Source organism: Brachyistius frenatus, unplaced genomic scaffold, assembly GCF_029030835.1.
Source record: "Brachyistius frenatus isolate BFR_SWC_R1_liver_20210118 unplaced genomic scaffold, ASM2903083v1 Contig_139, whole genome shotgun sequence".
In the NCBI taxonomy this organism is placed as follows: Eukaryota; Metazoa; Chordata; class Actinopteri; family Embiotocidae; genus Brachyistius; species Brachyistius frenatus.
The window spans coordinates 135,502-150,265 of record NW_027210738.1 but is presented as its reverse complement, the minus strand read 5'-3'; the positions used below and the strand labels follow the sequence as shown (position 1 = coordinate 150,265).

The 14,764-nt window shown below is 42.4% G+C and overlaps 1 protein-coding gene across 2 annotated transcripts; it reads left to right on the top strand.

Annotated features, from left to right (window-relative positions):
* The first annotated feature begins 328 nt into the window (after positions 1-328).
* On the top strand, positions 329-11,834 carry ca5a (carbonic anhydrase Va). 2 transcript variants are annotated; one of them, XM_069715160.1, is made up of 7 exons: positions 329-543; positions 3,808-4,005; positions 4,985-5,103; positions 7,540-7,635; positions 7,832-7,894; positions 9,200-9,358; positions 9,729-11,834. In XM_069715160.1, the coding sequence occupies exons 1-7, from the start codon at positions 414-416 to the stop codon at positions 9,894-9,896; spliced, it is 933 nt and encodes a 310-aa protein (XP_069571261.1). In that variant the 5' UTR covers positions 329-413; the 3' UTR covers positions 9,897-11,834. The 2 variants fall into 2 exon arrangements, with proteins under 2 accessions (XP_069571261.1, XP_069571262.1); XM_069715161.1 differs by lacking the exon at positions 329-543 and adding an exon at positions 3,548-3,642.
* The last annotated feature ends 2,930 nt before the right edge of the window (positions 11,835-14,764 follow it).

Genomic DNA, 14,764 nt, shown 5'->3' with positions numbered 1-14,764 from the left:
CCCTCCTTCACCATTCAACCGGACGGTCTTCACCGACGTCGCCGCCGTTTAACCGGATCAAACGGCCGTTATTTCTTCACGGTAAACGGTGGTTTCATTTCGCCGGCCCATTTTTTGTTTGTTTTTTTGAATACGTGTCGAGCGAAAGCCTGCCCTTTTTTTTTTTTCTTTTTTTTTTCCGCATTCAGGCACTCGGTCGGAGGGCAGACGCCAGAGAATAACAAGCCTTTTGTGTGTGTTTTTTTGTTTTTTTTGAACAAGCTCGTTAACTTTTGAGGACTTTTATAAAATAAATTAAGTAAATTAAAAGCTAAGCCGCGCGCGCCACACACACAAAAAACCCCAACAACCATAAAAAGTCGTGAGAGCGCGTGTCGGCGTGTTGTTGCCAAGTAACGTGTGCTCGGTCGATAATGGTGACTTTCTCGCTGGCAGTCAGACCTCTGGTTTCCCACCTCCACCGACAGCTCGTCCGACACCGGATAACGCCCGCCAGAAGATGCAACCTCACGGCGTGCTCCAGCAAATATGTGCTGTCTCAGAGTGAGTACATTTTTGACAAAAAAACAAACAACAAAAAAGAACCGAGTGTTGGCTGTGCGATCAGGTAAGGTTGCGGAGGCAGCTGCTAATTTTGTTGTTGTTGTTGTTGTCATACAGCTTCATAAGAGATGATTTTAATAATCGCAGACAGTTTCCGCAACTCTTGTGTTTGTGCACGTGCAATCGGCGTGACGGTGTCGCGGGTGTGTTTTCACGGTGGGATCACTTTTGTTGTCATCTGAACAACGTGTGCGCGGAGCGGTGGAAAGCTCGGACTGGGTTTCGGATCTGGGTCAATCCGTTTTTCTGTTGTTTCAGCTCTTTTCCAGCTCCAGGATTTCCAAACAAGTGTTAATACCCCTCCCCCCCCCTCTTTACCCCCCCTCTCCCCCTCCCCCTTGATCAATGCAAACAAGGGGCCCATCTGAAGCCCTTTGACCTCCATAGTTAGTGCTACCAGTCCAGGCTGGAGTGGTTCCAGGTCTGATGTGGTCCAGATTGGTACAAAATCAGTGAAATCTCACTCTTTTCTTAATTTTACCAAATAGAATTAAGGTTTTGCAAATCAACAGCTAGTTTTTTTTTTTTTTTTTTTTTTTTACATTTTTGAGCCTCTTTAGGATAATCAAGTTCAGGTTTTATCATGTCGTCCATCTCCAAGACGTCGAAATGTCTTTTTTTTTTGGGGGGGGGGTTACTTTTGCTAAAGGTTTTATATTATAAAGATTTAGGCTCTCTAGGATAATGTAGTACATGTTTAGTACAGTAGTTTTAGATCTAAACGAGGCCCAAGTGGTCTAAATGTAAATGTCAGGAAATGGTTCTGTTAAACCACAACCTTTTATTGTCTTTTATTTTATTGTCTTTTATTTTGGGCCTTTCATTGTCCCACCTCGTCAGCACAGTGTACGACCGTAACGAGGTCTGTTACATCATCATGGTATTAACATTATGTAACCTGTGGCAATATATCGCATGCAATTTCTTTTGAGTTTTCTTTTGAGTTTATGATGATTTGAGCTGATGTGGCCACGGAGTATATTCGAGACACCCAAACCGGTTCGACGAGTCCGAAAAACGTCCTCGCCGCGCCCGGTAATGTCGACAATCTCGATCAACTTGTCTCGCCGAATCAAAACAAACAAACATTTGGAATCAGGAAATGTGTTCTTTTTATGCTCGGCCGTGACAATTAAAAAAGTTTATATTTAACTTTAACTAGCTTGCTGTGCCCGGCTCGATCAGCCACAAAGCATTATGAGAAGGCGTTTTTTTTTTTTTTTTTGGTTTGTCTTGTGGTCCAATAGATGTTTTGTGATGTATTTGTTGAGACATTTCTACTTCTTCAGGTAAAAAAAAAACCCCACCTGACTCAAGGAAGTGATGACTTCTTTAGAAGTAGGGAGCCATACTGGTATCATTGCAACATGCACTATTCCCCGAGTGCAGCCTCGCAGGCACAACTTCAGACCGCGTACAAATTCCACCTCCCTCAGTGTTGTTTGTTAGAACCAGACGCACGGTCGGCCCAAAACACCGACCGTCTGTAATCCAACTCTGTGACTATAAAAGTTTTATGTAGAGTTCGTCAAGAGATGCCACAAACGCTGCCTGACAACCCAAATTCAGGGACCAATCCGCTCTCTGAGGCCTTTACCCGAATGTGACCTTTTTAATACAGAAAGTTTCAAGTTTCTCTTGAGGTTTTAAGATATTTTTTAATCCCAAAAACAGTTTTTGTTGGAACAGTTGTTTTTTTTTTTCCAGTGAAAACATGAGCAGGAATTAAAAACCCAATAACAAGAGATTCACATCAAAGAGCAATATATAATTTGATATTCCTGTAGTGAAATACCTTCATTTTACCTGGTACTATTTTTTGGTGTTGTCTTGGCGACCTGCCTCGCACATCTGACAAAGTACGCCTCTATTTATTTATTTATTTTTCTGTGAGCCCTTAAACTGTGATGCGTCTTCCTAACAAGATATTGGACATTTTCTACTGTTCCATCACATTTTTAGGTGCTTGCTTGTCTTCTGTGCTTCAACTCTTTATCAGTGATTTGTTGTAAAAAAATAAATAAAAAAAAAATTGTTTTTAAAAAGCGCCGTTTACCAGAGAATTGAAGGTTTTTCATTATTTCGTCCTGCGGTAAACGAGTGAAGCTCCACAGCAACGTCAGCATCTTTGCTGTAAAAGGGCAACACCTCCGCAGGTCCGACGGCTTTTTAATCCGGGGAATCGACCCCGCGATCAGGGTGACTTCCCGATGTCCCAGATGTCCGATAACCTCCAGGCATTTTTTTGTTGTTTTTTTTGGTCAGGAGCGACGCCGCGACAAAATCGGAAACGACCTCGCAGCCTCGCAATTACACCCCGAACGGCTTTCACGAGGCAGTAATTGCGTGTCCGTGCAAATAACAGAGTCAGGCGGCCGACTTCCCGCTGAAACCTTTGACGAAGATGAAGGTCATCTCCCAGTCAGACCTGTTCGACTTGGCTCTCAGCGGGAAAAAAAGAAAACTTTTGGCCTCGTTGCTGGATGAATGAAGAGCCAAAAGAACAATAGCTGCTTTTGTGTCCTCTTCACAGCTGCACTTTTCTTTCACCTGTAGATCTCAAACCATCTTTTTCAAGTCCAGTAAACAATTTAATGTTTGTTTTTTGGGGTGGATTTTTAAAGGCACACGAGCAAAGAAAAGGGAAAAGAGCAGAGTTGTTTTTTTTGGCGTAATTAGAAGTCAGGTCCGTTTGACAGACGTTGGCCCGAGTCAGCGGTTTTGACCGGCCAGAGGTCCCCGGTCTTGGTTCTCCTGCTGCGGAGGGGGAGCTGGGGGCGTGCCAGGACATTCCACTGTGTCACTTTCTGTACAGCCGGCCCACTTCTCTCTTATTTAGTAATATAAGGAAAGAAAAAAAAAAAAAGAGTCCGAGGGCTAGAAGGAAGTGCCGTCTCTCCTTTTTTCATTCAGTCGCTTCTAACAGCTCGAGGGAGAGGAAGGATTATTTTTTTTCCGTGTGGATTTTATTTTTCAAATTTTCTCATTACAAAATGAACTGTCTAACAATGCAGGAAGCAGCTGAGTGCAATATGAAGAGTAGGTGTCAGCATCTTTTTTTCTTTTTCTTGTCTTTTTCCCTTCACAGTGGACACGAGAACAGGAACTACGATTTAACTCTGAAATCTCTTTGACTTTTCTCTCTGGATTTCCTCCCTCTTCTTCTCCTCCTCCTCCTCCTCTTTCCTCTCTCCTCACCTCCAGTGCATCCCATGTGGCAGGGACCCCTCGCGATACCGGGAGGCGACCGCCAGTCGCCCGTCGACATCGTCGTGCGGAAGAGCGTCTTCGACTCGGAGCTGAAGCCTCTGGTCATCGACTACGACCCGCAGACGTGCCAGCAGATCTGGAACAACGGCTACTCCTTTCTGGTCGAGTACGACGACACCACGGACAAGTCCAGTAAGTCCTCAAGTCCATATATATATATATATATATATATATATATATTTAAACACAATGAAAATCTACCAGTAAATTACCCCAAAAGAAATGTAGAAGTTAAAATTCCTCATTGCGAACTACTAGGCTGGAAACTTTCAATCCAGAGAGGGGGAAACCTCAGTGGGGAGAATTTATGTTTTCATCTACACAAAAGGATTATCCCCCACCTCCCTTTCCCTCCCTTCCCGCCCCCTTTAAGAGCCTATGTGGGAGAATTCAGTCATCAATCCTCCACTCAAGAGTGCCACGTGGAGACGGTGTGACTCGCGTGACCTCATCCACAAAACCTACGACCCAGATGGTCTTTTTTTTGTGTCCGGAATAATTACTGGTCTTCACCGCCCAAAAAATAAGAAATAAAACCTTATGTCGGTAGAATTAAAAATGTACAAAGCAGCAGAAATAACCAGTTTATAGGTGCAACATGTTTTTTTTGTTTTGTTTTTTTCATTATGAGCTTAGTGTGTCACTGGGAGAACAAAAACAGCTTCATAGCAGTGAAATGTGGAGGATTTTATTTCCTTATAATACAAAGAAAGAAGCAATGATGTGGTGAATTCAATTTTCAGCCTTTTTAATTGCTTTTATTATTTTTTTTAAGTAAAAAAACATTTAGTTCCAGAATATATAGATAAAGAGGAGACCTTATCAGTTGGCAGTATTACCGGCATTGATAAGCAGTTTATGGTGGCGATAAAAACAAGATAAACTTTTTGGCTGTAACGGTTTCATGTTTTTGGTTTCGTTACGGTCCGAACAACCTGATCTTCAACAAGACGCTCTCTATGGGCGTCATTTCCTCTTTTTAAGGAGGACACAAATACTAGACAGAAAAAGGGATATGAGCTGGGGTTTTTTGTGTTTTTTTTATTCATTCAGTAAAACAGTAAAAATTGAAGTCAGAGTATGATGCATGTCCTTTCATTTTCCGGAGCAGCGCTGAAAGGGGGCCCCGTGCGAGATCAATTCAGGCTCTGTCAGTTCCACTTCCACTGGGGCGAGACCAACGCCTGGGGGTCGGAGCACACCGTGGACAGGAGGCTGTTCCCCGCCGAGGTACCGCGTCACGCTAACAACATGGAAACACGTAAACACAAAAAAACACAAACAGGAAGCTTGAATAAGGCTAGCAGGGGGAGCCAAACCGGCGTCGCATTGAACCACTCAATCAACACTGAATCTGTGGAATATCACGGATTAGATTATCATTTGCGCCGAGTCATGGAATATGATATTTACATTTTTGTTGCCATTTATCAAAATGTCATTTTCTTTTTTTTAAATTTATTTCACATTCCCTGTATTTCGTGATGCCTTCAAAGACCAGGCGTGAAGACTAGATGACAGTGGAAAAAAGCAAATTTTTAACTTTGGCCTGATGAAGATCGTTGGGCTTTCAGGACACGGAAGAAATAAGAGAATTATTTCTGTAATATCGTCAGGAAACATTAAGAAGGGGGCGGGGAAACTTTTTACACGTCCAGAGGCGATAGTGAGTCGCTGTTGCGTTCAGGTACGCTGTCCTCAGTTTGGTTGAATCGGATGTTTTAGTACCTGCCCTTTGTTAGTAGTTGAGTTGTTTTTTTTAAGTTGAAAATTATAAAGTTCGATTGAAAAAAATTAAATAAAAAAAGGCGTTAACCGATTAAGCCTTTAGTTAACGTAAAAATCTCTATCTTTATTATTTATCATTAGTTTCACTGAAGATCCTTTTTTAATTGTCTAAATGAGGTCAGTGAGCATGTCAAGTAAACACGATCATGAATCATATGTGAAGCTGATATTAAGAACACATTACAGTTGTATTTAAAGAGATAATAAATAAAACAAGGGCAGATCAAAGTGCTCCATCGAGGCCAAGAATTATACAAGACATCAAAATTTACATATTTCATTTACTGCAAAAGCAAACAAACGGAGCTCAAAGCACCAGCAGCAGCACCGGACCTCCCTGCTGCTGGATTAATGTAGCGTGCTCGGTACAGCAGCACCGCAGTCGTGTGTGTGTGTGTGTGTGTGTGTGTGTGTGTGTGTGTGTGTGTGTGTGTGTGTGTGTGTGTGTGTGTGTGTGTTATTGTGTAACTAAGCCACTGAATGGAAAAACAGTCAGATATGCAGCGCTCAAGAAAGCTCAGATTACAGTTTGCTCAAGTTCACAGCGACGTCCTACGAAACACAAACCGAGACACGAACGCCTACGTCCTGCAGAAGGGGTTCAATAGAGGCGGAAAAATATGCGACTAAATGAGTTATACGATGCAGCAAGTAGGTTTTGTTGTAAAAGAAATAAATAAATAAAAACTGCAGTTAGCTTTGGCTTTGGTTCGTGAGCGTCCGTTATGAAGCCTCGGATTTTTGGTCGCCGCCATCTTTGCTATTTCGGAGCGGCTTTGGAGCAGGAAGTGACCATATTTGGACGAGATGATGGGGAGGGGAAGGGGGGGTGGATCTGATTGGAAATCCGACGATACTACTTCCCCGCCCATCGATCAAGTAACCTAACTGCACCACAGGCCTGTCAATCAAATAGACACGCCCCCACAAAAACAGGTCTTTTTGAATCTTATTTTATAATAAATGACGGGATTATTTTCAGATGGACCTCCAGAAAACTAATAAGAAGGAGCGACTTTAATGAACAACACCGAGATAACTGATGGAGAAACTTTATTGACTGAGAATTTTATGAGAAGCTGAATGGGAGACCTCTAGTGGCCATCGGTGGTATTGCAGATTAAGGCACTTTCGCATCGGAATCATTTTTCAGAGCCGGAAGCTACGAACACTTTTATTTACAGCCTGTGGTTGTAATAAAATAGACTCCTCTTTACAGGTGGCACATTTAAAGCCTGTAAACCAGAGCGGCATCTTATTGAGAGCTTATAAAGAGCAGCTGACCAGAGTGTGTTCCAGAGTCTGCTCGGGTTTCTGTGCTGATTAAACGAAACATTATGAAGCTTTAAACAGACGAATGTCAAACCAGGCCGATGCAGAACGACGCGTTTAAGGGGTTAAAAGAAGAAACAAACAAACTGCTCTGTTGCAACAGGACAAATGTTCCCTTTTCCTTCTTTTAACTCCACTTTTATTGGTGCAGAACCGGCTTTGATCGGGTCCAGCCTCTGTTATGGTTTCATATATTTGGACGCAGTCTGTTGGTTTGGCATCATTGTGTTTTTTTTTTGTTGAAACTTTCATGTGGGAAAGTCTCTTTAAATTGAATTGTAAAGCCGGTTTCAGGCGTCCTTTGATCCGGCTGCGTTTCTACATGTCTTTTTATATCTTCAAAGCCGGACTCAAACTTTTAAGGGTGTGTTTTGCCTTTTTTTGAGATCGGTCCAGTCGTCGGGCTTCACGTTTGACCGCAGAACATCTATTTTCATGTTGTTCCATTACCTTCAGGCACGCTTATGTAACAAGTGTGTGTGTGTGTGTGTGTGTGTGTGTGTGTGTGTGTGTGTGTGTGTGTGTGTGTGTGTGTGTGTCCATCAGCTCCACTTGGTCCACTGGAACTCGGACAAGTACAGTCTGTTTGAGGAGGCGGTGATGGAGGACAACGGGCTGGCTGTGATTGGAGTTTTTCTCAAGGTACAAAGCGCGCACACACACACACACACACACACACACACACACACACACACACACACACACACACACACACACACACACACACCACTGATTTGTTCGTTAAAGATAGCGCTGTGTACATCACAGTCTCTTGAGCTTGATACGCACATCTGCCGCGTGACTACAAACCAGATTAAACGTCTTAATCCTTGTGTAGGTGGGAAAGAGACATGAGGGGCTGCAGAAGTTGGTCGACGCTCTGCCTGCAATCAGACACAAGGTCAGTCACGCACACACACACACACACACTTCTTAAGAAAGCTGTATTATACCCCCTCCACCCCACACAAAGACCATCACAAACCCCCCTTTTTAAAAGCTGCTGCTTTGTAGGAAGGTGGCGCCCTCTTGTGGTAGGAGTACCGACGAGCCTGTGGTAGCAGTAATAATAATAGTAATAAACTTTATTTTTAAAGCACCTTTCATACAAGAAATGCAGCTCAAAGTGATTCACAGCAAGAAAATGACACGCAGTGTTTCACATAAAAACAGATATAAAGGAACATTTAAAAATATAGAAAAGAAATGAGATGCATAAGAACAGATCAAATACATAAGATTAAACACAAATAGAGTTAAAATATAAAACAATCAGGTTCAGAAGCTCGGTGCATTAAAAAGCATGAAGACGAAGTCAAGAAGTTCTGAAGACGAGATGTGACTGGAAGGATTTATTGGTTTTAATTCCTAATGAAAACTTTTTTTTAAGATGATATCTTTGGGTTTTTATAGACAACAGTCTTTAGAGTTCAGAGAAAAGTTAAAGAAAAAAAAAAAGACATAGCCGAGCTACAGGTGGAAAAAAGAAGAGGATGGAGTACAAAAAGATTGATGTCAACAACAAGAACCTGACAGACTCCCAAAGATGTTTTTTTTTTAATGAAATCAGGTCATTTTTATGTTTATTTATGTGGTACATTGAATATATTGAAGCCATTAAAGACAAAATAAGTGATTAAAACATACTAAAAAAGAAATTAAAGATGTGCAAAGGATGTAAGAGCAGTGAATAAAAATATTTAATGCTAATATTAATACTTCAATACACAGAAGCACTTAGATGAGACCTTAAATTATCAACCTTTCATTTGTGAAGACATCCTGGGACATCCTTTTTTTTTTTTTAAAGGGGGTCATACCGTTCGATAGCGGCTGATTTGGAGGTCATAATTTCACATCATATCATATATAACTAATTATAAGATAAGATAAGACTTTTTGGGTTAATTTAGTCATTAAGTTTAATAATGTCTGATAAGGTTGGGGTTTGATATGTGCCACTTGTGATATAACGCTTATCGGAGAGATTACGCGCCGAATAAGGATCGTCTTACGATGGTTGTAGTATTAAAAATGAACGACACCGAAGCTCGTCACCGTTTTGGATTTTAGAAAAGAAAATTGTCGTAAAATTATGTTAATTTTTATAACGTGCTTTTTTTCGTGTTTTTCTCTGAACATTAAAAAAATAATCCAACATCGGTGCGGCTCGTTTTGAATACGTGTTTTGATGCCGCGTCAGCAGGACAGCGTCGTGGAGTTCTCCCGGTTCGACCCCGGCTGCCTGCTGCCGCCCAACATCGACGACTACTGGACGTACCACGGCTCTCTGACCACGCCCCCTCTGACCGAGTCCGTCACCTGGATCATCATGAAGCAGCACATCGAAGTCAGCCACGACCAGGTCTGTCCGTGATCCTCCACTTTCATCGGGGCGTGTTTTTAATTTTGTAAACAGGCACCTGCATGCTAACATGCCAACTATGAATATTATGGGAATTATTACGCCAATGCTGAAGTGCCTAAAAGTGCAATACCAATGAGGGCCACTAGTTGAAAAACAAAGTGTCCTTATGGTGTGATTCATTAAATTCCATCCTTGCAGATCTGCTGTGTAAGTGCGACTCCAGAACGACCACAAGAGGGCGCCTGTTGTCCTTTTGTTTTCCTTCAGTTGTGAAACTGGTTCTAGAACCAGTGTTTTTTTTGTAATGAACCTGACCTGACTCAGCCTGTGAAGAGGTTTGAATTAAACCTTTTTAACCCCCATTCAGCTGGCCGTCTTCCGGAGCCTCCTGTTCACCTCGGCCGAGGAGGAAGTCCAGAAGAGCATGGTGAACAACTTCCGCGTGCAGCAGCCTCTCCGCGGCCGCACCGTGCGCTCCTCCTTCAGTCCCTTCCTGCAGGAGGCGCCGTCGGCCGAGGGCGACAACAACCACTGATGCTGCAGGAGCCAGTACACACACACACACACACACACACACACACACACACACACACACACACACACACACACACACACACACACACACACACACACACACACACACACACACACACACACACTCTGTCCTGACTCACTGATCATGTTTCCCTCTGAGGAACTCCAGTCGTTCCCTTTCATAAACATGATTATTATTTTCATATTACAAACGGGGAACAACTTTACGCGAACGGTTGCTAGGGGCGACTCATAGTTGAGATTTCTTTATTTTTCACAGTTTTGGTTTCGACAAAACCAAAAAAAAACAACACAATAAGGGATTGTTGTTGCTGTGGAGGAAAAAAAAAAGATCAGTTTTATTAGTTTTTAATTAGCAGGAATGGTATTTATTGTATATTCAGAGTTTATGCAGATGCTGTATGGAGCAGTGTGCTGCTCTGATCTCCTTGTAAGGAGGCCGCTGTCAAAAGTTTACAGCACAACGCCCTCAATACAGAAAAATCCCAGAGGGATTTATACCACTATCATAAATCACAAATCTTCTCGTTGGATTTATTGTAAATTTTATGCCATTTTACACGTTTTTAAAAGGAAAAACAGAATGTATGTATTTTTTCCCCTTCATCTATTACAAAGAGATTTCATTTTTAACTTTTACATCTGACATTCAGAAAGCCTTCGAGTTTCTTTTTTTTTTTTTTTTTTTTTTAAATGCTAAAAACGCACAAACGTCGTATTTTTTTTTTTTTTTAGTTTTCTTTTCATCGTAGCACAAAGATTTATTCTGACTGAAACGAGCAGCTTCTGTTCTGTTCAGTCACCTCGAAGAACTCCCCGACCGAGGTGCCTTAAACGTTTCGGAAACTATCTCCGTCTTCCTTCGGGGCGGCGGCTCGTGTGCAGCAGGTGCTGCCGGATCAGCTGGCAGAGCAACTTCAACAGGGCTTGTTTTGTTTTTTTGTAGGTTTCCTTGGAGGCAGCAGATTTTTCTTTTTTTTCTTCTTTTTCTTTGGGGCCTAATTTTGGCCTCGAAATCTTTAAAATGCTTCCTTTAAAAAAATAAAATAAATAAAAGATAACAAAGGTGTTACCACGGTGATGGAAACCCTGTTTGAAGACGTCCTTCAGTGTCGGCGTTGTTCCGCATCTTAAAATCTGCAGTAAATCGAGCCGCCGACTCGGCAATTTAACGAGCGAGCTGACGCCGACGTTGCATCATCTGAAGCCCCCACCCCCACCACCCCCACCCCCCGACCCCGAGTTGCAACGCTGTGAAAGAGAGCCAGGAGGAGGCGTTTTTTTAGGGCTTTTAAGATAAAACGTCGGCACCGTGTCATCTCAGGGTTACTTCTTAATTCTTCCTCTGCCAACGTACAGCTGCGTCGAGGTCGTCGGGAGGGGTCAAAGGTCACGGTTGTCTCTGCAATTCTGACACTTCCCACACGACTTTTTTTTTTTCTCATTATATGACACTAACACGGAGACCCGGTTCTGCCTTCGTCCGGTACATCTGCATCCTTATTCACGCATTTGGAACCGACGTCTGCCTTCATATTTCATGTCGTCTTACTTCTTTTGTTCGTTTTTTTCATGGCTACAAAAAAAAAAGAAGAAATGCAGATTATTTTTCTGCATCACAGCTTTAGTTTACAGGAGTTTAAAATATTTTTCCGACTCGTCTTCACCGTCTATCTTTTATTTTTTTATTTTATTTTTTTCACTCCCGTAGCTCAGCGTGATGTTTGAGCAGGTGTACGTTGTGTGTACCGTCCACTGTGTATGTGCAGTGCATATTTTCACTGTTTATCTGTCCAGTGTGCGGCCCCACATTCTTGCCCCCCCTCCCTCCCCCTCTTTACAACGATGTAAATATGATTTTTAAAGATAATAACAGAGGATGTATAACAATAAAGTAATATGTGACGTACAAAAATAATGTGCTGTCTGTACTTTTATTTTGAAAACATACCCCTCCCCCCCCCCTTCTTGTTCCCGGAGCCGTCCCACCTGACCCAACTCCTCTCTGAGCCCCCCGAACCAGGTCAGGAGCACGCTTTCCAAAATAAAAACCGCTTCTAACTGCCTCGATCTGTCCCAGAACCGGTACCTTTGAAGCCCTCCTGACACAGATGAAGTTTGGTGGCCCCCGCCCAGACGCCTGGGGTCCTCCGGGGTGGGGTGTTTACATTGCGTCGGTGTGATCTGGTTCTCCATCTGATTCAAAACCAAAGAGAAGGCAATTTAAAAAAAATATATATATATATTTTAAGACGGCCTCTCAGAGGGTGTTTATTGTGCTTGGGAGGGAGGGGGAGAGGTTCGGGAGGGGGGGTCTGCTTGGGACACACCAGTCGGTCTCTGCTGGGCTTCCCCTGATTGTATGAACCTGGACAGACTGACTGGAGACCTCGGGGTGTGTGTGTGTGTGTGTGTGTGTGTGTGTGTGTGTGTGTGTGTGTGTGTGTGTGTGTGTGTGTGTGTGTGTGACTGGCGTCTCGTCTTTGAAGCGGCTGAATGAGAAAACTTTTTTTTATATAACCGCTGAATTAAAAACTCACCGAACTCTTTTTTTGTTTTTTTTCCTTTTGTTTTTACGAAAAACCTTTACAGAAAAAAATCTCATCGAAAAAAAAAAAAAAAGGGTTTCCTACGGTGGTTTAGAGACATTAAAAACATGAAATAGAAATTTCCCCTCGGGGATTAATAAAGTAAATACCAAACCAAACCCAACACTTTTGGTTTTTTACTTTTTTTATTTGTACCCCCCCTCACCCGCACTTCAGAGTTAATAAATAAAAATGCACCAACTGTTGTGTCAGCTGATCTTCGCAGGTGAAGCCGCCAGATCCGTTTCGCATTTATTGTGAAATGTTTTTCTTTTCTATTTGTGTTTTCTATTATTATTTATTAAAAATTTTACCCACCGATGTCATTTTGTTTCCTTTAGTTTTCAGCCCCGAGATCATTTTTTTTCTAACGATTTCATGTCTTGGTTTCCTTTGCGGAGACGCCGGTCGGCCGCCAATCGACGGCAGAAGAGCGATGAAGAGGAAGACGAGGAAGGTTTTCCTGCCGTCCTTCTGTTCTCTGCTCCTTTCTTTTTTCTTTTTTTAAATCAACACCCCTCCGCTTTCTCCACACAGATATAAACAGGAACATCCATCCAGAGGCCCTCCTCCCTCTGAACTCCACGCCAGCTGCTCTTCCTCCTGGTCTTCCTCACCTCCGAGCTCCTCTGATGTGTTTTGTTTGGTGTTTCAGAGATTCCAGACAAAAGGGGCCTCCGTCCGAGCAGATTCCTGTTTTGAGTCGAAAATGCGGCCCGAACTGGTTTCAGTCGGAGATGAAAAGTGAGTGCGACTCTTTCGGTGTCACGTTTCAGGCTGCGCTGAGAAAAAACGGTCAAATCTTGTGCCGCTTCTTTTTCTTTTTTTTTTCCAGAGATGATTAATCGTGTCATAAAATACACGTGACAGAAGTTGAAGCTGATAAAAACAAAATACAAAACAAACATAATTAAAAGTTCTTCATTCTTTAAAAAAAAAAAAATGGACACTAAATAAATGAATAAAATAGTGATTGAAATGAAGGAAATGAAGCATTAAAAGTGATGTTTTGCTTCCTTATAATTCAGGTCAACCACTTGACTTGATTTGATGTCCCGCCCTCCGAAAGCAGAAACCTTGACTGCACCACAGGCCTGTCAATCAAAGTGACACGCTCCCAAAAACACAGCATTTTGAGGCCTTGATATCTAATTAATGACGGGATTATTTTTATAAGGACCACCAGGAAACAACGACTTGAAGTAATGACACCATAAGAACTTGTGGAAGTAACTCTGTATTTCACGAGAACTTGAATAGGAGTTTATAGAGCCGGAGCCCCCTACTGGCACTTGGTAGTATTGCAGTTTTCTCCACTTTCGCATTGACGTAATTTTTTTTTAAGACCTGGACGTGACGTCTGCTTTTATATTCAGCAATAATTTTAATCAAAATTCATTGATTTAGTATTGGATCGGTTGATGATATTGACACCCTACAGTACTACAAAAACGATGAGCGGCACCGACCGGTCCGGACCAGATGTATATCGGGAGCTCGCGGGTCGTTGATATGTTTTGGGGCATTTGAGGGATTTCATTGGTCGGCCTTCATGCAGATTCCCTGGACGGGAAGTCTCCCACACCCCCGCTCCTCAGTATCACGTCTTTGTTTACGGAAACTTTTTTCTGTGAATCCCCCACCCTGTACCCACCTCCCCCCCACCACCACCACCACCCCACCACTCCCTCCACAGACACACACACACAACTTCCCAAAAAAATCAAATCCTTTCACTCCTTCGAAGTAGGCGGTCAGATGAATCATTTTTATTCACATTGAAACATTACAGTTATTCATAATGTGACCGTAAGGTCAAGAGCGATCAGGAAAAAAACTGCTGATGCTAAACATCCACAACAGCGAGTGTGTTTTCTGTATCATAAAGTAACAAAATCAAGACTGTTTCACATCGCGGCCTTGGTTTCTCGACAACTCGTGGCGCTTACTCAAGAGCCGGCTCTATATCAGCATAATATCTCCGCCGTCATTTTGCAAGAAGCATGTCAGTAATTTCACCACTTTGTTGGCAGCCATCGAGTGTTTTCGCGCACATGCTCGGACGCCACAAATGCAGACTCGAATACGAGCTGTTATACGAGCCTCCCATAAAAAAATAATTAAAAAAACCTAGAGGATTCAACAATGAACTAAAGTTATATATTTGAATGTGAATAAAAAGCAAATATGACGCTCTATGTAGTGTTGTAGAGATATTTTAAAGATTTTAAAAGATGTCCCTTTGCGGGTCAATAAAGTA

Coding starts and splice junctions, on each gene's coding strand:
- ca5a (XM_069715160.1), top strand. CDS start 414: ATGGTGACTTTCTCGCTGGCAGTCAGACCTCTGGTTTCCCACCTCCAC. Junction 544..3,807: donor CAAATATGTGCTGTCTCAGA/GTGAGTACATTT, acceptor CCTCACCTCCAG/TGCATCCCATGTGGCAGGGA. Junction 7,636..7,831: donor TGATTGGAGTTTTTCTCAAG/GTACAAAGCGCG, acceptor ATCCTTGTGTAG/GTGGGAAAGAGACATGAGGG.